The 25,558-nt window shown below is 49.4% G+C and overlaps 1 protein-coding gene across 1 annotated transcript in view; it reads right to left on the bottom strand.

Moving 5' to 3' along the window:
- Positions 1 to 3,630: 3,630 nt before the first annotated feature.
- The window catches only part of malt3 (MALT paracaspase 3), a 97,589-nt gene continuing 75,661 nt past the window's right edge, over positions 3,631 to 25,558 (bottom strand). The window contains exons 13-16 of the mRNA XM_070865105.1: positions 23,009 to 23,158; positions 15,076 to 15,230; positions 12,597 to 12,722; positions 3,631 to 11,713 (exon numbers count right to left, since the gene is read on the bottom strand). Of these exons, the coding sequence (XP_070721206.1) occupies positions 11,366 to 11,713; positions 12,597 to 12,722; positions 15,076 to 15,230; positions 23,009 to 23,158 (779 nt within the window). The 3' untranslated portion in view covers positions 3,631 to 11,365. The remainder of the gene's footprint in view (positions 11,714 to 12,596; positions 12,723 to 15,075; positions 15,231 to 23,008; positions 23,159 to 25,558) is intronic.

The raw sequence follows: 25,558 nt of genomic DNA, 5'->3' as shown, positions 1-25,558 counted from the left end.
CCGTCAGATTAAAGTCTGGACAAATAGAGACCCGCTATTGTCTCTAGTCAAGAAATGTGTCCTGAATGGGGACTGGGCAGCCACGTACAGGGCATGCCCTGAGAAATTTAAATCATTTCACAGGCGCAAGGATGAACTCTCGATTCAGGCCGATTGCCTACTGTGGGGAAACCGTGTAGTCATGCCCCAGATGGGCAGAGAGGTGTTCATCAGAGAACTCCACAATGAGCACCCGGGCATTGTCACGATGAAGGCAATTGCCAGGTCACACTTTTGGTGGCCAGGGATCGACGCAGATCTTGAACGTTGTGTTCGCAGGTGCAACACGTGTGCCCAGCTGGGCAATGCGCCCAGGGAAGCCCCTCTTAGCCCCTGGCCATGGCCCGCCAAGCCTTGGTCATGCATCCATGTGGACTACACAGGTCCTTTCATGGGAAAAATGTTTTTGGTTGTAGTAGACGCCTACTCCAAATGGATCGAGTGTGACATTTTAAATTCAAGCACATCCTCTGCCACGGTAGAAAGTCTACGGGCAATGTTCGCCGCCCACGGTCTACCGGACATCTTGGTCAGCAACAATGGCTCGTGCGTCACAAGCACTGAATTCCAGGACTTCATGGCAGGCAATGGAATTAACCATGTTAGAACGGCACCGTACTAACCGGCCTCAAACGGCCAGGCAGAACGAGCAGTGCAGATAATCAAACAGGGGATGCTCAGAATCCAAGGGGGTTCCCTACAATGCTGTTTATCATGCCTCCTGTTGGCCTACAGATCCCGACCACACTCGCTCACAGGGGTTCCACCCGCAGAGCTGCTAATGAAAAGGACGCTCAAAACCCGGTTATCCCTTATACACCCCACCATGAAAGAAATTGTCGAGAGCAGGTGCCAGTCACAATATCACTATGACAGGAATGTGAGATCGTGATGTATTGATGTAAATGACCCTGTTTTTGTCCTCAACTACGCTGCAGGGCCCAAATGGCTCGCAGGCACTGTGGTTGCCAAAGAGGGAAATAGGATTCTGGTCGTTAAATTTACCGATGGACAAATCTGCCGCAAACATGTGAATCAAACAAAAAGGAGGTTCAGCAACCCCATAGAAGAAGCAGAGGAAGAACACGATGTAGAGTTCACTCCACCACAGGTGACCGAACACAGGAACCAAAGGGAGGAGAGCCCAATCACTGTGGGCAGTCCGGACAGGCCTGAGGCACCGCAAACAGCAGACACTCAGGCCAGCGCCCAACAACCGGAGCCCCAACTCAGGCGCTCTACAAGGGAGCGTAAACCACCAGAGAGACTCAACCTGTGATCCCAATAAGACTTTGGGGGGGGAGGTGATGTCATGTATTCAACCAGTATTGTAACCCATGTATAATCTGACCTAAGTTGTACACTGTGAGACCACTGACCACTAGGTGGTGAACTTGTGGGAGACACTCCTAGCCTAGACCTTCAGATATAAAAGGGGAAGCTCCACCCACTTCCTGCACTTGAGTGCTATGAAATAAAGGACAGGTCACAGACTGACCTTCTCTCAAGCATGGGCCTCGTGTGCATTTATACTGTATCGTAAGGACGTATCAGGAGGGGAGTTAGATGCAGAGTAAAGCTCCTGTTACATTACCCTTTCATGAGGACACATGCGGCCATACTTTCCTCTGAAAGAAGTGTTAACGTTCAGTTGTGGGTTACTATTGCTCGCAATAAAAAAAAAGAAAAGACTTGCATTTATATAGCGCCTTTCACGACCACCGGATGTCTCAAAACGCTTTACAGCCAATGAAGTGCTATTTGGAGTGTAGTCATTGTTGTAATGTGGGAAACGCGGCAGACAATGCAAGCTCCCACAAACAGCAACATGATAATCGCCAGATAATCTGTTATGTTGATTTGATGGATAAATATTGGCCCCAAGACACTGGGGATAACTCCCCTGCTCCTCTTTGAAATAGTGCTGTGAGATCTTTTACATCCTCCTGCGAGAGCAGACGGGGCCTCGGTTTAACGTCTCATCCAACAGTGCAGCGCTCCCTCAGCACTGCACTGGAGTGTCAGCCTAGATTTATGTGCTCAAGTCTTGAACCCACAACCTTCTGACTCAGAGGCGAGAGTGCTACCCACTGAGCCACAGCTGACAGACAAGCTGGGTCCATCTCCGTTTCCTCCCATCATCTCGGCTGGCAGTAATTGGCTCCTCAGCAAGTCCCTGGTGCGAGGCTGCTTTTCACAACCTCTTCAGTGGTTACTGGTGCTGGCTGATCATTATTACTTCTCAATATGCTGTAAATACAGCAGTGTAGTGAGGTAATCGGAATATACAGGCAGTGGTTGCTCACAACAGTGGAAAATCCCACTGTTCTAACTAATGTGGCTGATATGAGAAACAAGATGATCTTTCTGGGACCCACCTACCTGCTTTGGGCCTACGCTGCCTGGACTTAGATTACTGCGCTCAGAAACCAGAGAAGAATGTGAACAGATTTGAGGATGGGCATTGAGGTAATACCTAAATAAAACATTTACTACATAAGAAATCGGAGCAGGAGTAGGTCATTTGGCCCCTCGAGCCTGTTCCGCCATTCAATGAGATCATGGCTGATCTTCGACCTCAACTCCACTTTCCTGCACTATCCCCATATTGCTCGATTCCTTTCATAACCAACATTCTATCAACCCCTGTCTTGAATATACTCAATGACTTAGTCTCCACAGCCCTCTGGGGTAGAGAATTCCAAAGATTCACCACCCTCTGAGTGAAGAAATTTCTCCTCATCTCAGTCCTAAATGGCCGACCCCTTATTCTGAGACTGTGACCCCTGGTTCTAGACTCCCCATCCAGAGGAAACATCCTCCCTGCATCTACCCTGTCAAGCCCTGTAAGAATTCTACATATTACGTATTTCGGCCTGGCATCTGATCAGCATCTGTATTAAAAAAAAATCATTCTCATGCATTTATTGCCCATCCCTAATTGCCCTCGAGAAGGCGCTGGTGAGCTGCCTTCTTGAACCGCTGCAGTCCATGTGGTCAAGGTGCTCCCACAGTGCTGTTAGGGAGGGAATTCCCAGATTTTGACCCAGCAACGATGAAGGAACGGCCGATATATTTCCAAGTCAGGATGGTGTGTGACTCGGAGAGGAACGTGGAGGTGGTGGTGCTCCCATGTCCCCTGCTGCCCTTGTCCTTCTAGGTGTTAGAGGCCGTGGGTTTGAGAGGTGCTGGCATAGATATAATGAAGCTGATAGCCTTTAACAAACAGGTCTCCTAAGATTTACACTGTGCCTGATACACCATAAATGGAACCTTTACCACATAATTAGGAGTCAGGAGTAGGCCATTCAGCCCCTCGATCCTGCTCTGCCATTCAATAAGATCATGGTGATCTTCTACCTCAACTGCACTTATATTGGTACGGGATCCTGCCCGGCCGAAAGCTCAGGCCTTTTCCATCCCTGTGAAGTATTGAACAGTGAGCAGGCTCCCTTACAGGTGTGTACTCCTCTTGACCAATCCTCCCCAAAGTCCTGGGCATAGGTCGATCCAATATCTCCAGACCCAGAACTGGGAAGATCCTTTACATTATAGCGTAATTAATAAAAGACCAGGTTCTGAAGTGACGCATTTTAATATTTCAGTTTTACTGTGACGCAAATCATTTAACACAAAATATTCCCAACTCTACATTTCAGATAATTAAATAACACCACATTTAAAGTAATACAACTTCAAGTAAAATATATTGCATATATTAGTATCAATATATCTTTAATATCCAACACAATAGAAGGTACTGACTCAAGGAATGAGCTTTTCCAGAATGGGTGGTGGAGGCAGACTCAATCTTATTCTTCAAAAGGGAGTTGGATAAGTATCTGAACGGAAAAAAATTTCCAGGCTACGGGGAAAGTGCGACTATCTGAGAGTGGGTACAAGCTCGATGGACTGAATAAACTCGACGTGTTTAACCATTCTATGATTCTACGATTTAGACTTTTTGAGATAGTGTAAAAAGAAAGACTTGCAGTTATATAGCATCTTTCATGATCACTGGACTTCTCAAAGCACTATACAGCCAATGAAGTATTTTTTTGGAGTGTAGTCACTGTTGTAATGTGGGAAATGCAGCAGCCAATTTGCGCACAGCAAGCTCCCACAAACAGCAATGTGATAATGACCAGATAATCTGTTTTTGTTATGTTGATTGAGGGATAAATATTGGCCAGGACACCGGGGATAACTCCCCTGCTCTTCTTCTAAATAGTGCCGTGGGATCTTTTACGTCCACCTGAGAGAGCAGACGGGGCCTCGGTTTAACATCTCATCCGAAAGGCAGCACCTCCAACAGTGCAGCACTCCCTCAGCACTGCACTGGGAGTGTCAGCCTAGATTTATGTGCTCAAGTCCCTGGAGTGGGACTTGATCCCACAACCTTCTGACTCAGAGGCGAGAGTGCTGCCCACTGAGCCACAGATGACTGCGAGTCGACAGACCGCTTTACACCTCTCCACTGTGACCGCAATGGAAATAAAAATGTGGAGACACGTGGGCTGCCGACTCACTATCCCCCGTTTTACCATCACACAAAGTCTAAGATCGTTCCTGGGGAATCTTGTGATCCACCTCCACCAGCACAACCAAGCGTTAATCACAAAGTTTAAACGTTTCGAAAAGTCTCCGTCACCATTTAATTGTTTTGAAACTTCAAGGTGACAGCAGCTCTTGCAGACATTCGCTCTGAGCTTGGAGATGAGAACTGTAAGTGAGGGTGGATTTCCTGCCCTCCTTGTGATTCGTTAGCTGAGAACTTTAGTCATCGCCAAAAATAACATTCACATAAAAATAAATACAACCTAATAAAATCTAAAGAAAGATCCCGCAGCTTGCCGAGAATGCATTAGCATCCAGCCAATGAAATCCTGAGCATCCAGCCAATGAAATCCTGAGCATCCAGCCAATGAAATCCTGAGCATCCAGCCAATGAAATCCTGAGCATCCAGCCAATGAAATCCTGAGCATCCAGCCAATGAAATCCTCGTAGCTCTCAGCAAATTAACACCAGAACTGGACGCCATTTTAAGATGTCATTTCTAATCGAATGCCGTGTAAGATATTCAAATCCCTGACGTTATCCTGACCTGTAATTTTCCAAATGGGAGTGCCGCTGGGAACGCAGTGAGAGATTTATAGCCACCACAGGCTATTAAAGGACGAGGAATCGTTTGGATTTGTCAATGAACAATTACAATACACACGTTCCCCCGCACAGTCATACCACAATACTTTGCTGTCAGCAGTGTTCTGAATATTATTTATAGAACTCGATTTTTGCCGTTGTGTGCACCACATAAAGCCCAATGCTGTTCGAGCGGCTGCTCTATGAGTTGCCTTCTGCTAATTGACCAATGTTGAGATTCCCAAGGGTGACTCTTTAACTTTATCTGCCCTCCCCTGTGGAATGAACACCAAGGCGAGAAATTGGCCCTCAGCCTGATTGGGGGCGGTAACCTTCTGGGACTGGGACTTCCTGTCTCTAGCGCTCCGCATCCTTCCGCTACAGTGCCCCGCCCCTTCAATTAAAGGGGAGGGCCGCTGCACACTCTGCAGGCCCTTTGCTGGCCAGCCACTGGGCCACCGGGGAACGCGATCGACCGGGCCGACAGCCCGGCACCAAAACAGAAACAGAAATCAGTGTCAGGAGGAGTGCCTGTGAAGGGTTGCACGATGGCGGCCCAGTCGACGCGAGGGCCGATACTGCCGGGCAGACCCAAGAGTCAGCCGACAAATAAAGATGGGGGCCCGGGGCGCTAAAGGCCTCCCCTTTAAGGGGCACCCCAGCAGCAGATGTCTGCCAGCCACGCGGCCAATTACGTCATCGCTGCTTGTGCGTCGGCCCGGGGCGTTAATTGTAGGACGCAGCACTGCCAGGACAGCGCCCCCTCCCCCAAACTGCCGAGGTCATTTCATGGAAGGCGGTAGTGACCCCCCCCTCCTCCGGGCGAAAACGCCATTGCGCCATATGGGGAGGTGCAATGTACAAATCCATCATCTCCCAAGGATACGTTCCCAATGCACAGTGCTATCTCCTCCCAAGGATACGTTCCCAATGCACAGTGCTATCTCCTCCCAAAGATACGTTCCCAATGCACAGTGCTATCTCCTCCCAAGGATACGTTCTCAATGTATAGTGCTATCTCCTCTCCTGTAGGGGACCTGCTCTCAGTTTCAACAATGGGAAACAGAAACTGATTCCACAAGCAATGGCATGGAGTGTGATTAGACAGCTCTAAATGAGCAAATAGCCAAAGAAGTTAAAAATTGCTTCAACACAAATAAACAGGACATTAAGGCAGGATCAGATTTTTAACCACGTTGCTGACTGGGTCACTGTGATCAGTCTGAATGAGAACTACAGCTCCACAGCATCTGGAAGATTGACCTAACTGTAGCACCTTGGACCATTTGTTACTATTTTACGGTCTTGGCATTCGATATTGATGCATTATTGGCTAGCGTTTAGGACCACGTGTGGGCGTCAGGATTGAGCAACCAAGCACTTGTACAATCTGCCTTAAAATACACCTTGGATTCAACGGGTTTATCCAGTGAGTACGGAACAATAATTGCCATGGGGTACACCTCCATTCAGTCCGTAAGTGTGACCCCGAGCTTCCGGTCGCCTGCCACTTTAATTCCCCGCTCCACTCCCACTCTGACCTCTGTCCTTGGGCCCCTACACTGTTCCAATGAAGCTCAACGTAAGCTCGAGGAACAGAACCTCATCTTTCGTTTAGGCAATTTACAGCCTTCTGGACTCAACATCGAGTTCAACAATTTCAGACCATAACCTCTGCCCTGTTCTCACACAGCAGCTGTTGACAATTCTGCCGTTCCCATTTACACCCTACCTAGACTCATCTTTTGTTTCTTAACTTGTCCCATTACCATCTCCTTTTGCCTTGCACCATCATCCCTTTTACATAGAAACATAGAAAATAGGTGCAGGAGTAGGCCATTCTGCCCTTCGAGCCTGCACCACCATTCAATAAGACCATGGCTGATCATTCCTTCAGTACCCCTTTCCTGCTTTCTCTCCATACTCCTTGATCCCCTTAACCGCAAGGGCCATACCTAACTCCCTCTTGAATATATTCAATGAACTGACATCAACAACTCTCTGCGGCAGGGAATTCCACAGGTTAACAACTCTCTGAGTGAAGAAGTTTCTCCTCATCTCAATCCTAAACGGCCTGCCCCTTATCCTAAGACTGTGTCCCCTGGTTCTGGACTTCCCCAACATCGGGAACATTCTTCCTGCATCTAGCCTGTCCAATCCAGTCAGAATCTTATATGTTTCGATGAGATCCCCTCTCATCCTTCTAAACTCCAGTGAATAAAGACTCAGTTGATCCTTCTCATATGTCATTCCAGCCATCCCTGGAATCAGTCTGGTGAACCTTCGCTGCACTCCCTCAATAGCCAGAACGTCCTTCCTCAGATTAGGAGACCAAAACTGAACACAATATTCCAGGTGGGGCCTCACCAAGGCCCTGTACAACTGCAGCAAGACTTCCCTGCTCCTATACTCAAATCCCCTTGCTATGAAGGCCAACATACCATTTGCCTTCTTCACCGCCTGCTGTACCTGCATGCCAACTTTCAATGACTGATGAACCATGACACCCAGGTCTCGCTGCACCTCCCCTTTTCCTAATTTTCCGCCATTCAGATAATATTCTGCCTTCGTGTTTTTGTCCCCAAAGTGGATAACCTCACATTTATCCACATTATACTGCATCTGTCATGTATTTGCCCACTCGCCTAACCTGTCCAAGTCACCCTGCAGCCTCTTAGTGTCCTCCTCACAGCTCACACTGTCTGTTAATCGCTCCTGCCTTCCAACCTATCACAGACATAGAAACATAGAAAATAGGTGCAGGAGTAGGCCATTCGGCTCTTTGAGCCTGCACCACCATTCAATATGATCATGGCTGATCATGCAACTTCAGTACCCCATTCCTGCTTTCTCTACGTACCCCTTGATCCCTTTAGCCGTAAGGGCCACATTTAACTCCCTTTTGAATATATCTAATGAACTGGCTTCAACAACCTTCTGTGGTAGAGAATTCCACAGGTTCACAACTCTCTGAGTGAAGAAGTTTCTCCTCATCTCGGTCCTATTTCTTATGTTCTTATATTGTTATATGGTCCCAAGGTCAATAGCACTCACCGTCAAAGTTCACACAGAAATAATGGGACACTCATTACAATGTTATTAGACTGGAAGAAGTAGTTGCTTTAGTGTCCAGCTCCCCAAAGCACGTGGCCATTTCATAAACTGGGGTGACCCCACCACAACCGGTCTCAGATGGGGGAAGTTATGTCGGATAGACTGCCATCAAGAACAAAGGAAGCGATGGCATGGACTGCAGCAGCTTGGTAAAGGATGCAACAGTGATTTAAGGCGAGACCCCCAAGGCCCAAGGTCTACCAAGGAACATCAGACTATTCGGGGTATATACAAAGCTCCTCTATGGCAAGAAATCCTGCCACTGGCTTTGAGGTGCATGCTAACGGTGCGTTTACATGACACATTTTGAACGGGTCCAATCTATTTGAATGTTTGCCAGAAATAAGCAGCAACTTTAGAATTGGTTCCAGTGGGAGGAGCAGCAAGGGGAGGTGGGCGGAGTATAAAATGTAACCTCACCCAAGGAAGTGGCGCGTTAGGGTGTCTATGGGTTTGGTGTGGATCTGCATTCAAAATGGCAAGGGGAGGATTTAGGGATCTGTGATTGATACCCCTCTCCCCGCCACCAGTAATGCAAGGAGATAGGACATGCCTACATTATCTGCTAAAGCAGCTCTGAAAATGGTCACAATGGCGCAAACTGTACATAACCAACTTTAGGAAAAGAACATTCTCAGGATGTGGGCGTCAGTGTCAAGGCCGGCATTTATAGAGGAATCATGGAGGTCGGGCGGGAAAGTGGAGTTGAGGTCGATGATCAGCCATGATCTTATTGAATGGCGGAGCAGGCTCGAAGGGGCTGTAGGGCCTACTCCTGCTCCTATTACTTACGTTTGTATCGCCCTTCCCTAGCAGCTCTGCGTTTTGATGCAGCATGCCGGGCCACTTCAGAGGGGCGATTAAGAGTCAACCAAGTTGGTGTGAGACTGGAGTCACATATAGGCCCAGAACGGGTAAGGACGGCAGGTTTCCCTCCCTAAAGGACATTTGGGAACCAGTCGAGTTTCTCCGGCATTCCGACAACTTCGTGGTCACTTTTATTCCAGCAGCTCTTTATATCTTTAATGTTTGACCTTCAAATGACATTTACTTCTTTGGTTGTCACCTGTCTACCACCCACATTCAGTGGATGTTCAAAATGCCTTTGAGCTGAATTGGAACAGTGCATAGGCCAGAGAACGTTTTTGGTAGATAGGTGCTATCAGAAGATTATTAGGTCCCATTTTTTTTCTAGAAGCCTGTGGTAATTTGGCTCCCAGTTTAAAGAAAACATATTTTTGATGGGATTGTATAGATTGTGTAGAATGGGCCTATACTCTCTGGAGTTTAGAAGAATGAGAGGTGATCTCATTGAAACATACAAGATTCTGAGGGGCATTGACAGGGTAGATGCTGAGAGGTTGCTTCCCCGGGGCTGGAGTGTCTAGAACTAGGGGTCACAGTCTCAGGATAAGGGGTCGGCCATTTAGGACTGAGATGAGGAGGGAGTTCTTCACTCAGAAGGTGGTGAATCTTTGGAATTCTCTACCCCAGAGGGCTGTGGAGGCCGAATCACTGAATATATTCAAGACTGAGATCGCTAGATTTTTGGACTTGAGGGGAATCAAGGGATATGGCGATCAGGCGGGAAAGTGGATTTGAGGTCGATGATCAGCCGTGATCTTATTGAATGGCGGAGCAGGTTCGAGGAGCCGTAGGGCCTACTCCTGCTCCTGCTTCTTATGTTCTTATGTTCCATTGCCTTTCATAGGCGATACCTCAAGTATGTGCACACAGCAATAGGAGAGAACAAGAACAGTCGACCAGTTTACGTGGCGTCACGGTCTAACTGTTGACGGGTTTATCCACTATTTCCACCTTTTAGTGCTCAATGGGGCAAACCTTTGCCCGCTGGGAGTGTCTGTTGGGAATTGGGGTTGTGCACAAGCCTCAATCTTTCACTCCAAATTCCCGATAGTGCGTCTGTGTACTGGGAGCTGGGATGAGGAATATTTACCCCGCCACCCAGCCCCCAGCGTGTAACGTCAACAGCTCAGAGGGAGATGGAGCGATGGCGAGTTATTCATTCTCTAATATCATAACCTGGCAACACACCGTCAAATTCACAAAATGAGCCAATAAGCTAATGGTTTGGAATCGGTCAACAGCAAGGGGAATACTCAGTTATGCCCGGTTGGCAGCAAGTGTTCACGAATACGAGCCAGGCGTTAGATTCCCCCTGCAGCAGACTTTGATGAGGTTTGGCTGGATCCCGTTGGCAGAGGGCTGACTATTGGAGATGGCACTCCCGGCGGGGAGTCCCCAAACCCTCACACGCCCGCAGTCCACGGGTGAAGGTCCTCATCAACGGCACGGACTCCAACCACTGCCCACCCAATCCAGGAATATCTGTCGTCATTTCTGGGATGGAAATAGGGCAACAATTTGTCCGGCCCCAAATCATAGAAAAATTAGGACGCAGATGGAGGCCATTCGGCCCATCGTGCCCACGCCGGTCAACAAAGAGCTATCCAGCCTAATCCCACTTTCCAGCTCTAGGTCTGTAGCCCTGTAGGTTATGGCACTTCAAGTGCACATCCAAGTACTTTTTAAATGTGATGAGGGTTTCTGCCTCTACCACCCTTTTAGGCAGTGAGTTCCAGGCTCCCACCACCCTCTGGGTGAAGACATTTCCCCTCATATCTCCTCTAAACCTCCTACCAATTACTTTAAATCTATGCCCCCTGGTTGTTGACCCCTCTGCCAAGGGAAATATGTCCTTCCTATCCACTCTATCTAGGCCCCTCATAATTTTATTCATCTCAGTGCCAAGGAAAACAACCCCAGCTTATCCAATCTTTCCTCGTCGCTAAAGTTCTCCAGTCCTGGCAACATGGTTGACAATTAAATGAACATCACTGACTTCATACAAACTGGTGATTCGAATCTTCACCACGGAGTGCTCCCAATCCTGCTTACAGAGCACAGGAACTGACAAGGAGTTGCCCAGCAACCCTACCGCCAGTATAAATAAGTATCTGACCGTGGTCTAATTGTTACCATCGAGTGCACAATTACAAATATTTAATATTTAGCACACTCTGAATAAAGCTTTATCTATCGGCCCACTCAGCTTAACGCCGGGAGATTGGCTGCTTCGCTCTCGTCATTCTCCTCTGGCTCGTTGCAGCTTCCAGCCGGACGAGCCGAGGGCTTGACCTCTCGCTTACTTTCCCCCTTCCGGGGTCCCGCCCGGCAGGCCCTGCTGGCATCTTTGACGGCGCCGCCGTTGGGCGCCGGGCAACGGCCTTGGTGGTGACTGGCAGTGGCCCCGTCCGCTCGGGCGGCAGGCATTGTCCTGTACAGCTCCAGCTGGGCCACCAGAGGGCGCCCCAGATCCACAACCGCCGTCTCTTCCACTTTCGGCGTTCCCTTAAAGCTCCGGAACTGCAGGGTCACTTGTAGGGTCAAAGGCCGCTGCGGAAACACAAACCAGCGTCAGGAGCGGTCCCCGAGAAGGGCAGCTTTTTGAAGGCCCAAGCGGTTGCACTTCAACTGTTACAGTTACATAAAGCTCCGGTTAGACATTTAGTGGGAGAAATTCGGTTAGTTAGCGCCCCAAATCGGGCGCTAAGCCCCTCCCACCCGAACTGCTGCCATGCCGTTGGCGTCTGCTGCGAACTCCACTGAACGTTTAGCGGCGGCACTGAGTTTGCGCTGTGCTCGCTAGCCCCGCCCACTGGGTAACGTCACCGAGCGCGCAACGGCCCTGTAGCGCCCGGCGCTACTCCCGACGGGGAGAGCAGGCGTCACGGGGAAGCTGCCGGGGCGATATGTCCGAGGGGGAGCATGATTTCCCATTTATGCATCTCTCCGCGCCGCTGGACATTGGTGTTCATCTCCCTTGGATTTTTGGTAACTTTTCGAGTGGTCCCGTTGACTTCCCCTGTACGTGCTGGGATGCCGGCTTCCGAGCGCCAGAACCTCAGCAGCGTTCCCGCGATAGGGCCCCAGGAATCAGGGTTAACGCCCGGAGATCTGTTAGTGCTCCCCTCCCCTCTTGGGGCGCAAAGTGAATATACCGGTTGGGGGTGGTAAATATCGCCCGGCGCTAACGTTAGCGACCAGCTGGCATCACCGCCTCAAACCAGGCTACACCGAATTTTTAGCCCTTAGAGTACTGGATTCAGTTCTGGGACACTTGTGGGAGCTTGCGGTGCACAAATTGGCTGCCGTGTCTCCCACATTACAACAGTGACAACACTTCAAAAATTACTTCATTGGCTGTGAAGCGCTTTGGGACGTCCCGAGGTCATGAAGGCGCTATATCAATGCAAGTTCTTTTTTTGTTGTTGTTTACCTCCAGCTTATGGAGGCCGCACAGCTTCAGTGTCGTGTCTGACCGCTGGTCATCATCGAGGGAAGATAGCAGGAAGTCTATTCGGGATGAGTCTCCATCGACATCTGAAAAGGCATCTTCCAACTCCTGGGGCAAAAACAAAAGGCAGCAATCATCTATCAACCGCTCAACGAGTGTCAGCACTGTAAAGAAAAAAGGCATCTCCAGTTTATTTATCCCCTTGCCCCCTTCTTCTTTCTTCTGCTGGTCCTCAGTTGGAAATCCCTCTGCACCACAGACCACTGACGGGATAGACACGGCAGCCATTGCCTCGATTGAAGGACCCATCGGAGGTGTTGTTTGCAGGATTGAAAGCCTCTCGGTTGGCTGAAGTGTCGGGCCCTGTTGTCATTAATACGGTGGCCTTTCAACTGAGAAGGGAAGGAGACCCCAAAATGGTGGGCGTCAATGGGGCAGAACGATCGAAGATATATTTTTTATTGGACAACAAAGAAATACATTCTCATATCTTCCCAGTTGGACAGCAGAGAGTTAGTTTAAACAGAAAAGTAGTTTAACTAGAAAGTGTTCCTGGAACACATTCCTTCTCCAGAAGGTCTGATGCACCATCATCATCAGAGGCAGTCCCTCGAAGCGAGCATGACTTGCTTCCATGCCAAAAAGGGATGAGTTCACAGGTGTTTCAATGAAGGATCTAATATTCCAGATCCCAAACTACATCCTGAAGGGTGGAAGATACCCGTGCGTGGATTTTTTTAACGTGGGGTGGCCGTTGCACACCAGCCACCACACGGGCTTGACAGAGCCAGGTCTTGGTCCAGTGGCAAACGTTATCCAAGACGACTGAAGACCAACTCTGCTGCACGGACCTAGTGCGCGCACACATATCGCAATGTGGGCTGGCCCGTGCTGCCCCTCGGCCTTCCCCTTTTCTGGGCCCCAAACTCACGACTCTCCTGGGCCCCGAACTCACGCCATAAAGAGAGCACGGGCTAGGAAGAGGCACGAGGGTTGCTTCATGTTAATCAACAGGCCCCAGGGTCATTCTTTCAATACTGAATCATGAGTCGACCATTGCTCAAGCTTTCTCTCTGATGGTTGTTGACTTGGCAGCTCGTGACTGTCGAGATGGGCATTCCACAGTGCACCCCACAATATACGGTTACTCAGAGGTTTAAGTCAATCTTTGTCCTCTGCTCACGACCTCCAGGGCAGCTAGTAGCTGAAGAAATGTGGGTGTTGATGTCTATAATGGAGCCTGTGGGTGTGAGGCTGAACAGGGGTCTCAGCTGACTACCCAGTGAGCTGGCTGCTCATTAAAAACTGCAACTGGACCATCTTGCTCCCAACACTGAGAGAGGGAACTCGGCATCCTGCACACACGCCTCCGCCCCCCCCGCATACACCCACACAATGGGACTGTCCCCTCCCCCCACCCACATACACACAATGGGACTGCCCCCTCCCTCCCACCCCACACACACACAATGGGACTTCCCCCTCCCCCATTCCACACACACAAACAATGGGACTTCCCCCTCCCCCTCCCCACACACACACACAATGGGGCTCTCCCGCCCCCCCCCACATACACAATGGGCTGCCCTTCCGCACCCCCCCTTCCCCACAAACACAATGGGCTGCTCCCCTCCCCACATACACAATGGGCTGGCCCTCTTCACCCCACACACACACACACACACACACACAATGGGGCTGCTCCCCTCCACACACACAATGGAACTGCCGCCCCCTCCCCCACACACACAATGGGGTTACCACCCCCACCACACAATGGGCTGCCACACCCCACATACACAATGGGCTGACCCCTCCCCCCCTCACACACACATACACAATGGGGCTGCCCCTACCCCCCCCCCACCACACAATGGAACTGCCGCCCCCCCCCCACCCCCACACACACAATGGGGCAAACTCAGCTATAAGAGAGCTCCACCTGGTGGACTACTGATGTAATGCAACTACTGAAGGGACCTCCGCATCGTGCCCCCCAACACTGGGAGAGAGGGAACTCTTCCCCCAGACTGGGATGGGTAGGGTAGACTCTCCCACACTGGGAGGTAAAAGACTCACCCCCACTGTGGAGGAATTTCTCTGGTTGCTATGCGCGGCGACATCATAAATCATTGAAGAGCAGAGTTAGTCCGAAGCCCCTGCACAGCAACAACCAGAACGATTCCCCCACCATTATCCCGCAGTCCCCAGAGTGTCGTCACACCCAGAGAGTGCAGACACCATCCCCCGAGAATGGTGCTGCCGGACGAAAGGGTCCGTCACAAACTGAAAAAGTTGTTCGTTTACTTCCAAGAAGTAATTTGGCCACGCTGGCACAACTCTTGAGAGCCGGTCGCTAAATGTTCCTTTAAGTCCGTGGGAGTCACTGGCAACATTGAATGGCTGACCAGGAACCTGGGCCCTGGGCCGGGCCACGAGTATATCAGCTGCGGGCACCCACCTCTGGCTTGCGAAGGGAAACTCTGCACTCGGAGGCCTGTGAAGGCCTCGTCTTGATGTTGGCGTAAACGATCATGACGTTGGAGAATATGGCACTGCAGCTCAGCTCCACCCCGACCCCACAGGGAAAGTGAATGGTCCTTCTCTCGGGCAGCTCTGGAAAAGGCACCAACAAAAGCATTAGGCAACCAGTCACCTGTTATAAAGAAAGAAAGAAAGACTTGCATTTATATAGCGCCTTTCACAACCACCGGACGCTTCAAAGCGCTTTACAGCCATTGAAGTACTTTTGGAGTGTAGTCACTGTAGTAATGTGGGAAACGCAGCAGCCAATTTGTGCACAGCAAGCTCCCATAAACACCAATGTGATAATGACCAGATAATCTGTTTTAGTGATGTTGATTGAGGGATAAATATTGGCCGGGACACCGGGGATAATTCCCCTGCTCTTCTTCGAAATAGTGTCATGGGATCTCTTATGTCCACCTGAGAGGGCAGATGGGGCCTCGGTTTAACGTCTCATCCGAAAACATGGCACCTTCCACAGTGCAGCGCTCCCTCAGCACTGCACTGGAGTGTGTCAGCCTAGATTTTTCTGTGCACAAGTCTCTGGAGTGGGACTTAAGCCCACAGCCTTCTGACTCAGAGGTGAGAGTGCTGCCCACTGAGCCACAGCTGACACTGTATTATATATAGAAACACTGTGGGCCTGAGCTCTTGTTACACTAGGAAAGTGGTGAGGTGGGGGTGGGGGGGAACATTTCAAGCAACTGGAATTTAATGAACTTATTTTGCTTCAAGGAAAAATAGATACAATATTAACTTACATTAATATAGCGCTTTTAACGTAGTAAAACGTCCCGAGGCGCTTCACAGGAACGTTATCAAACAAAATTTGACACCAAGCCACACAAAGAGAAATTAGGGCAGTTGACCAAAAGCTTGGCCAAAGAGGTAGGTTTTGTCTGAAAGGAGGAGAGGTAGAGAGGCCGAGAGGATTAGGCAGGGAATTCCAGAACTTAGGCCCTTAGCAGCTGAAGGCACGGCCGCCTATTGTTGAACAATTAAAAATCAGGAATGCTTAAGAGGCCAGAATTGGAGGAGCGCAGATATCTCAGAGATTTGTAGGGCTTTAGGCGATTACAGATAGAGAGGGGTGAGACCATGGAGGGGGTTTGAAAATGAGGATGAGAATTTTGAAATCGAGGCATTGCTTAACCGGGAACCAATGTAGGTCAGCGAGCACAGGGGTGATGGGTGAGCGGGACCTGGTGCGAGTTAGGACATGGGCAGCCGAGTTTTGGGTGACCTCAAGCTCATAGAAGGTGAAAGATGGGAGTGCACTGGAATAGTCGAGCCTCGAGATAACAAAGGCATGGATGAGGGTTTCAGCAGCGGATGAGCTGAGGCAGGGGTAGAGTTAGGCGACATTCCGGAGGTTGAAATAGGCAGAGGAAATATGACACAAGGTTGCGAACAGTCTGGTGCAGCCTCAGACAGCTGCCAGTGAGAGGGATGGAGTCGGTGGCTAGGGAATGCAGTTCGTGTCGGGCACCGAAGACAATGGCTTCGGTCTTCGCAATATTTAATTGCAGGAAATTTTTGCTCATCCAGTAATGGATGTCGGACCAGCAGTCTGACAATTTAGACAATGGAGGGATTGAGAGAAGTGGTAGTGAGGTAGAGCTGGGCGTCATCAGCGTACGTGTGGAAACTGACGCTGCGTTTCAGGACGATGTCGCCAAGGGGCAACATGTAGATGAGAAATAGGAGGGGCCAAGGATAGATCCTTGGGGGATACCTGAGGTAGCGGTTTGGGAGCGGGAAGAGAAGCTGTTGCAGGGGTAGGCCATTCAGCCCCTTGAGCCTGTTTCACCATTCAATGAGATCACAGCTGATCTGTATCCTAACTACATCCGCCCTCCTTGTGCCACACAGTACACAGGTTCAAACTACAGTAGTTAGGACTGATATCAGGAAGTTATTTATACTAAATTGTCAGCTGTGGCTCAGTGGGTAGCACTCTCGCCTCTGAGTCAGAAGGTTGTGGGTTCCAGTCCTACTCCAAGGACTTGAGCACAAAAATCTAGGCTGACACTCCAGTGGAGTGCTGCACTGTTGAAGGTGCTGTCTTTTGTATGAAACCGAGGCTCTCTCAGGAGTATCAAAAGATCCCATGGCACTATTTCGAAGAAGAGCAGGGGAGTTATCCCCGGTGTCCTGGCCAATATTTATCCCTCAATCAACACCACCAAAAAACAGATTGTCTGGGTCATTATCACAGTGCTGTGTGTGGGAGCTTGCTGTGCGCAAATTGGCTGCCGCGTTTCCCACATTACAACAGTGACCACACTCTAAAAGTACTTCATTGGCTGTAAAGCGCTTTGAGATGTCTGGTGGTCGTGAAAGGTGCTATATAAATGCAAGTCTGTCTTCTTTCTTTCTAAAAGTGATCAATGATTAAACTTTCTGGAGAGAGGAGTGGAGATGAAAACCCTGGAATCATTCAAGGATCAATTAGATGTTACAATTGGGGACTTTAAAGTCTTTCTAGATGGATGAACCACAATGGGCTGACTGGCCTTCCTCACCTGCGATTATCTGGGGAAATCCAGATATTGTGAACCTGCTCCCATATACAGGTGGCTTGGGTTGGGAACGTGTCAGATGTGCTGCACGCAATACTACAGGAAGTTCATGACCTCCATAAAATAAGGAACCCATCCTCCACATCAGCAGACAGCAGTGACCGAGGTCAAAGAGGTCACAACCATGCGTGGGGCAGAAGTGACCTCAATGTCAAGAATCAAAGACAATCACGCTAAAGAATCCCCGTACTACTGATACTATCTTTCTACTGCTGCACTTAATGGTGTAAAAGTTGGAGCAGTGCACCAGATCGCTATCGGCCCGATCACTCATACGCTCACATCACCAGATTAATCATCAAGGTACCTGGGCTGTTCTAAGCTTTGAGCCGATCTCGAGGTTCAGCTGAAAACATAAATCATGAGCCTGAAGCCGAAAAAGTTTCGAAGTACCCTTTGATGCTTAATTATGTTCAAATATTTAACTCACTAACCCCCGTAATCTGTACTACGGACTGTGCTGCGTTTGTGGAATTCTGCAGGTAGAACCATTACCGTTTTCGGGAGTGTTCCAGGTCTCTTGATATTTTCAGGAATGTTTAGCCTCTTAAGTGTCAGCTGTGGCTCAGTGGGTAACACATGTGCCTCTGGGTCAGAAGGTTGTAGGTTCAAGTCCCACTCCAGGGTCTTGAGCGCATAAATCTAGGCTGACACTCCAGTGCAGTACTGTCGGAGATGCTGTCTTTCAGATGAGACATTAAACCAAGGCCCTGTCTGCTCTCTCAGTTGGATGTAAAAGATCCCATGGCACGATTTCGAAGAAGAGCAGGGGAGTTATCCCTGGTGTCCTGACCAATATTTATCCCTCAATCAACATAACAAAAACAGATTATCTGGTTATTTATTACATTGCTGTTTGTGGGAGATTGCTGTGCAAATTGGCTCCCACATTACAACAGTGACTACACTCCAAAAGTGCTTTGAGACGTCCGGTGGTTGCTATATAAATGCAAGTCTTTCTTCTTTCTTTGGTGCACTCCCAGAAGATGCTCACAGAATGCCCTGGGCACTACTGCAGGTTTAGAAGAGTTTATTTTGCTGTAGATAGAAGGGAGATTTCCCCCATGCTCAGCACACTATTAATTATAATTAAAATACCAAACACTGGCAGCGTGTCCCTCCCCGGACTATTCATTGTAAACCCACTGTAGTAGAGGGGAATCTACATGTGCTCACACTATAACAGTGTTGTTGGTGCAAAGCAGGAAGACTAGAACTGGGGAGCATAATCTTAGAATAAGGGGCCACCCAATTAAAACAGAGATGAGAAGGAATTTCTTCTCTCAGAGGGTTGTAAATCTGTGGAATTTGCTGCCTCAGAGAGCTGTGGAAGCCGGGACATTGAATAAATTTAAGACAGAGATAGAAACATAGAAAATAGGTGCAGGAGTAGGCCATTCGGCCCTTCGAGCCTGCACCACCATTCAATAAGATCATGGCTGATCATTCACCTCAGTACCCCTTTCCTGCTTTCTCTCCATACCCCTTGATCCCTTTAGCTGTAAGGGCCACATCTAACTCCCTCTTGAATATATCTAACGAACTGACCTCAACAACTTTCTACTGTAGAGAATTCCACAGGTTAACAACTCTCTGAGTGAAGAAGTCCATGATCGTATTAAATGGCGGAGCAGGCCTGTATGGCCTACTCCTGCTCCTATTTCTTATGTTCTTATGTTGTACTGTTAGTGCAGTCACTGTAAATCTGGTCTTAATTGGCACTCAGAGCCTGACGTGACCTGAAGAGGACTGAGACTCCCTGGAGGTGTACACAGCCTTGGGCAGATCCCAGCAGGAGCACTGCGCTGAGTTCTGGGTCACCGCATCTCAGAAAGGATATATTGGCATTTGAGGGGGTATTGAGCAGATTCACCAGATTGATACCGGTGGGGGGAAGGAGGGAGGGCTCGGAGAGTTCAATTAGGAGCACAGCATGGCTTGTATTCCCTTGGGTTGCGGGGCGATGTGATCGGGGTGTTTAAAATGATAAGATACGGTAGCTACAGTGAAACTATTTCCTATGCTTGGGTGGAGGGGGAGGGATCAAGAATATTTATTTATTCGTTCGTAGGATGTGGGCATCTATTGCCCTTGAGAAGGTGGTGGTGAGCCGCCTTCTTGAACGGCTGCTGCCCGAGTGGAGAAGGTGCGCCCACACAGTGACTTTGTCATTGTGGTTTGGTACAACACGAGTGGCTTACTGGGCCATTTCCAAGAGTCAACCACATTGCTGTGGGTCTGGGGTCACATACAGGTCAGAATGGGAGATTTCCTCCCCTAAAGGACACGAGTGAACCGATGGGTTTTTACAACAAACCGATAATTTCACAGTCATCATCACTAACAGTAACTTTTTAAATTCAGATTTATTTAGTTAACTGAATTAAATTGCAGTGGTGGGATTTGAATTCACTTCTCTGGATCATTAGCCCAGGCCACTGGATTAGTAACCCAGTAACATAACCAATACTCTACCGTACCCCTAAAGGAATAAGGGGATATAATCTTGAAATTCGATCCAGTCTGGAGCAAAATCAGGAAGCAATTTTCACACAAAACAAAGTCGAAATCCAGAACTCTCTGCCCCAAAAGGCTGTGGATATTAGGGGACAATTAGAGCTTTCAAGACTGAGATCGGTCGATTTTTATTCGGGAAGGGTATCAGTAGAATATGGAGCAAAAGCGGCTAAATGGAGTCGAGATGTAGATCAGCCTTGATCTAATTAAATGGTGGAGTAGGCTCGAGGGGCTCCAAATGTTACTAAAGAGGGTATAATCAGAGTGACAATCGAAGGTTGTTTCAAAACCTAATTATTGTGATGTTATAAACAATGTGTTGTAGTCTCTGCCCTGTAGGGGGCAGCACTACACAGTAGCACTCACACCAAACCCCAAACCATAAATGTATGGAGATCGTCTGTCAGCGCTTGACGGGCTTGCCCCACAAGTATCCGAATTTATAACGCAGTCATTTCACTAAACGGAGGAGGCGGGGGTCACTGAAGTAGGTGTGGTGATGGAATGAGGCACTCCAGTAATACGCTCTCCCCAACTTCTGTCTGAGGCTGAGCCCGACTGTTCGCAACCTTGGTGTCATATTTGACCCTGAAATTAGTTTTTGACCACATATCCGCGGCATTACTAAGACCGCCTATTTCCACCTCTGTTACATCGTCCGTCTCTGTCCCCACCTCAGCTCATCCGCTGCTGAAGCCCTCATCTCTTTGTTACCTCTAGACTTGACTATTCCAATGCACTCCTGGCATAAACTAGAGGCGATCCAAAGCTCGTCTGCCCGTGTCCTAACTCGCACCGAGTCCCGCTCACCCATCACCCCTGTGCTCGCTGACCTACATTGGCTCCCGGTTAAGCAACACCTCGATTTCAAAATTCTCATTCTTGTTTTCAAATCCCTCCATGGCCTCGCCCCTCCCTATCTCTGTAATCTCCTCCAGCCCCACAACCTCCCCCGCCCCCCCCCCCCACCCCGAGATATCTGCGCTCCTCTAATTCTGCTCTCCTGAGCATCCCTGATTATAATCGCTCAACCATTGGTGGCCGTGCCTTCTGTTGCCTGGGCTCCAAGCTCTGGAACTCCCTGTCTAAACCTCTCCGCCTCTCTACCTCTCTTTCCTCCTTCAAGATGCTCCTTAAAGCCTACCTCTTTGACCAAGCTTTTGGTCACCTGCGCTAATTTCTACTTATGTGACTCGGTGTTAATTTTTAAAAATCTCATAACACTCCTGTGAAGCGCCTTGGAACGTTTCACTACCTTAAAGGCGCTATATGACTACACGTTGTTGTTGTTGTTAACAATAGAAGTTTGGGTTAAAGATCTCATAGCAGAGGACACCCTGTGATTCTTCAGGAGAGAGTGGGCCAGGTACTTGGTTTCAACAGTGATCTTGCCTTCAAAATTGTAACTGTGGGATATTTGCTTTGTTGGGGGAGGGCAAGAACAATGAAAAGAATACAGGGGCTACTTCACACTACATTATAGATTATTGTGGGAGACAGAGTTAAAAGTGCTCTCTTTTATAATGAATTTTTTTCATGGGTTTTTTGCTTAAGAATTCATAGCAACACATTGCTATTAAGAACTAGTTGGTTTATTAACAAAGGTTTAACAATCATACCACACATTACCAGTTCATCCACCAGGCTCACAACTGCATACCTCATCGTGGATGACCCAGACCCAACTGGCTGGGGTTTTATTGAGTCTTGTGAACATCACGTGACTGGCTAAGTCACTCACCATGCAACAGCTCTACAACTATTTTAATTATCAGATATAGCCGAGTGCCCCCTTATTACAGGGATACTACAACCCACAAATTAACAAATAAACTTTAAAGAAACCTTAAAAGATCAAATTAAAATTTAGTTGCCGGGGCCGCGAGCGTACCGGTGGACACCGCGTGTTCCATCTCCAGGGACACCCTGGTGCGATCGTAGCCGCGGAAGAGAGGCAGGCTGTCAAGCTGAATCGCCCCCTTGACCGCCCGCTACCTGGTTAATGGCCACCTTGGCCAGGCCCAGGAGCAGTCCTACGAGGAGGCCTTTGGACCTACCCGCTCCCCTCCGCACAGGGTGCCCAAAGATCAGGAGTGTGGGACTGAAGTACAGCCAGAAATTGAGGAGCAGCTCCTTTAAATATTAGAACAGGGGCTGCAACCTCACATATTCCATAAAAACGTGGAACACGGACTCCTCCAGACCGCAGAAATTACAGGCGGCCTGGGAGCCCGTGAACCGACTGCTCCGTGCACCACCCTCCAGGACAATTCCCCAATAAATAGTGGGAGGACTCCCACGTAGAGTGCACTCCATCGGGGACCCCCACCTCCTCCGGACGGCAAGATGGTATGCCATGGCGTGTCCGGACGGCAGACGAGGATGGCAAGGTGGAGAGTGTGCAGGAGCAGCCCGTACAGGAAACCCCTCCGCGCAGAACTGAAAGGCACGGAGGGGATTTCCCCGGGAGGAGGCTCAAGTTGTGAGGTGCCGGCTCCCGAGGGAAGTTTCGGGGTTTGGCGCCGATGAGGAATTCTGTCCGGACGGGGGGGGTCAATTCGGACAGGATCGCCTCATGTGCTTGAGCCTCCTCGACACACCTAACGGAGTCAGGGCCAAGCGCTGTTTTTAGCGACTCGATGGCATCGGCCGCGTGGCGGACGTCGGCCCAGGATTGGCGCTGTGCCAGCTCGCACCAGCTCTACAAACCTATGAGCATGGTCACAGGTGCATACATTAGAACCAGGATTATGAAGCTAGGACTCTTACCATTGGCTCGCCTCCAGCGCTCATTCCTTACTCTGAGCTGCACCGTGTGTCCTGTGGTACAGATCGCATCGGTCAGCGCTCGCCGCTCCTTCAGGGTGTGTCGTATCTCCATCACCTGCTTGCCAGTAATCAGCTGGTCCTTCCCCATGTCTGTGGGACAAAACAAGACTCACTGATTCCATGGGGCGATCGGCCCAAAACATCGACAGCATTGTTGACGTGCGTCTAGCTATGTTTAGTCATTCGCGATATCCCTCGGTTGTTGACGCAAAGCATCGATTGGGGGTTTAGAAACTCTTAAACAAGAGCAAAGCACTGCGGATGCTGGAAATCTGAAATTATAACCAGAAAATATCAGCAGGTCAGGCAGCATCCGAGGAGAGAGAGTTAATGTTTCAGTTTGATGACCTTTCGTCAGAACCAACGTTAACTCGGATTCTCTCCACAGGCGCTGCCTGACCTGCTGACTGTTTCCAGCATTTTCTGTTAGAAAGTCTAATCTTGGTTTACTGGGTGAATAATATTAATCCTCTATTCATTCGTTCACTTCTCGATACACGTGGGCTCTCGTACACACACCCCGACAGCTGCTTTGCAAGGTTTCACTGTAACAGGATCACTATCGCAAGCAAAAGTCGATATGAAGCTTTACGTTTTTTTGTCCGTGGGCCACTTAATTGCACGGCATGGTCCTTGGGAGCCATTATTGCCCGTCCCTAATTGCCCTCGAGAAGGTGGTGGTGAGCCGCCTTCTTGAACTGCTGTGCAGTCCGTGCGGTGAAGGTGCTCCCACAGTGCTGTTAGGGAGGGAGTTCCAGGATTTTGACCCAGCGACAATGAAGGAACGGCCGATATATTTCCGACTCAGGATGGTGTGTGACTTGGAGGGGAACGTGGAAGTAATGGGGTTCATTTGCACCTGCTGCCCTTGTCCTTCTAGGTGGAGGAGGTCACGGGTTTGGGAGGTGCTGCCAAAGAAGCCTTGGCGAGTTGCTGCAGTGCATCTTGTAGATGGTACACACTGCAGCCAGTGATGGAGGGGTTAGATATATAGGCTAATGGACAAAGTGCTGATTAAGCAGAGTGTTGAGCTTCTACATTGTTGTTGGAGCTGCACTCATCCAGGCAAGTGGAGAGTATTCCATCACACTCCTAACTTGTGCCTTGTAGATGGTGGAAAAAGCTTTGGGGAGTCAGAAGGTGAGACACACACCACAGAATACCCAGCCTCTGACCCGCTCTTGTAGCCACAGTATTATGTGGCTGGTCCAGTTAAGTTTCTGGTCAATGGTGACCCCCAGGATCTTGATGGTGGTATAAAATTGAAATCCCATTAATCTCAAGTTGCAGATACTAGCTCATCTGGGTATTGCGATGTGGGATTCAGCCACCATTGAGGTACCGATGATCGTAGGAGCTCCAGGTACATACAATACGTTAACATGCCTACCATCATCATCATAGGCAGTCCCTCGAAATCAAGGAAGACTCTAAAAGTGAGTTCTCAGGTGACTGAACAGTCCAATACGGGAATTACAGTCTCTGTCACAGGTGGGACAGACAGTGGTTGAAGGAAAGGGTGGGGAGTCTGGTTTGCCGCACGCTCTTTCCGCTTGGTTTCTGCATGCTCTCGGCGACGAGACTCGAGGTGCTCAGAGCCCTCCCGGATGCTCTTCTTCCACTTAGGGCGGTCTTTGGCCAGGGACTCCCAGGTGTCAGTGGCGATGCCACATAATAGGCTCAGATAAACATGTAAAAATACCTTGTGCATAAGCTGTCCTGTGGGTGGGATTATGATCCGATGTCTCCCTCAGTTCCGTCTTGTGGGTGGGGATTATGATCTGACCTTTCCCTCAGTTCTGTCCTGTGAGTGGGGGTTATGATCTGACCTTTCCCTCAGTTCTGTCCTGTGAGTGGGGATTATGATCTGACGTTTCCGTCAATCCCATTAATCTGTTGCTTATAGGGGCCCAGTGTGTTGGCCTCCCCCACCCTTGCTGCCAACCATTTCAGCTATTGATTTCTGCCTCCCCTCCCCTCCAGGTGTAAAGACATACCCTGTACTACCTGGCTTCTGCCCCGTTAAACTTGCCCTTCGCAACCCTGTGGCCTCTTGTCCTGGTGGCCACGGCGTTTCTGAAAGTATCTTGTAGACCGCAATCAGGTCTCCTGGACCAAGGACTCATTGAGCACCCCTTGCCGTGTGTGATGCATTCCTTGGTTGCAGTGCCTTTTACAGCCCCCGCCCCCTCCTTACAGTTTTGTTTTCTCGCTATTAACCAAACACCGTCCGGGGTCAGCCAATCCGTTCCCTGTTTCCCTCTGGGCCCCTCTCTGAAGCCTCCAGCGGGTAGTGGATAAGGAGTCTGGACACAAATCTCTGGACAATATGGCGCTCCCCACCACTGCTACCTGCAGCCCAGCAGAACTCAGCCCCTCGTGTCCCAGTGTAAAGATCTGGTATCTCCGCCCGAACCTTTCCCCGAGATCCCACCATTACTCCAGGTCACCCTCAAGTATTTATTAACGCCTCGATTTCAAAAGTTCTCA

Source organism: Pristiophorus japonicus, chromosome 21, assembly GCF_044704955.1.
Source record: "Pristiophorus japonicus isolate sPriJap1 chromosome 21, sPriJap1.hap1, whole genome shotgun sequence".
NCBI classification, from domain to species: Eukaryota; Metazoa; Chordata; class Chondrichthyes; family Pristiophoridae; genus Pristiophorus; species Pristiophorus japonicus.
The sequence above is the reverse complement of the archived record's forward strand: the minus strand, read 5'-3'. Positions and strand labels throughout refer to the sequence as shown.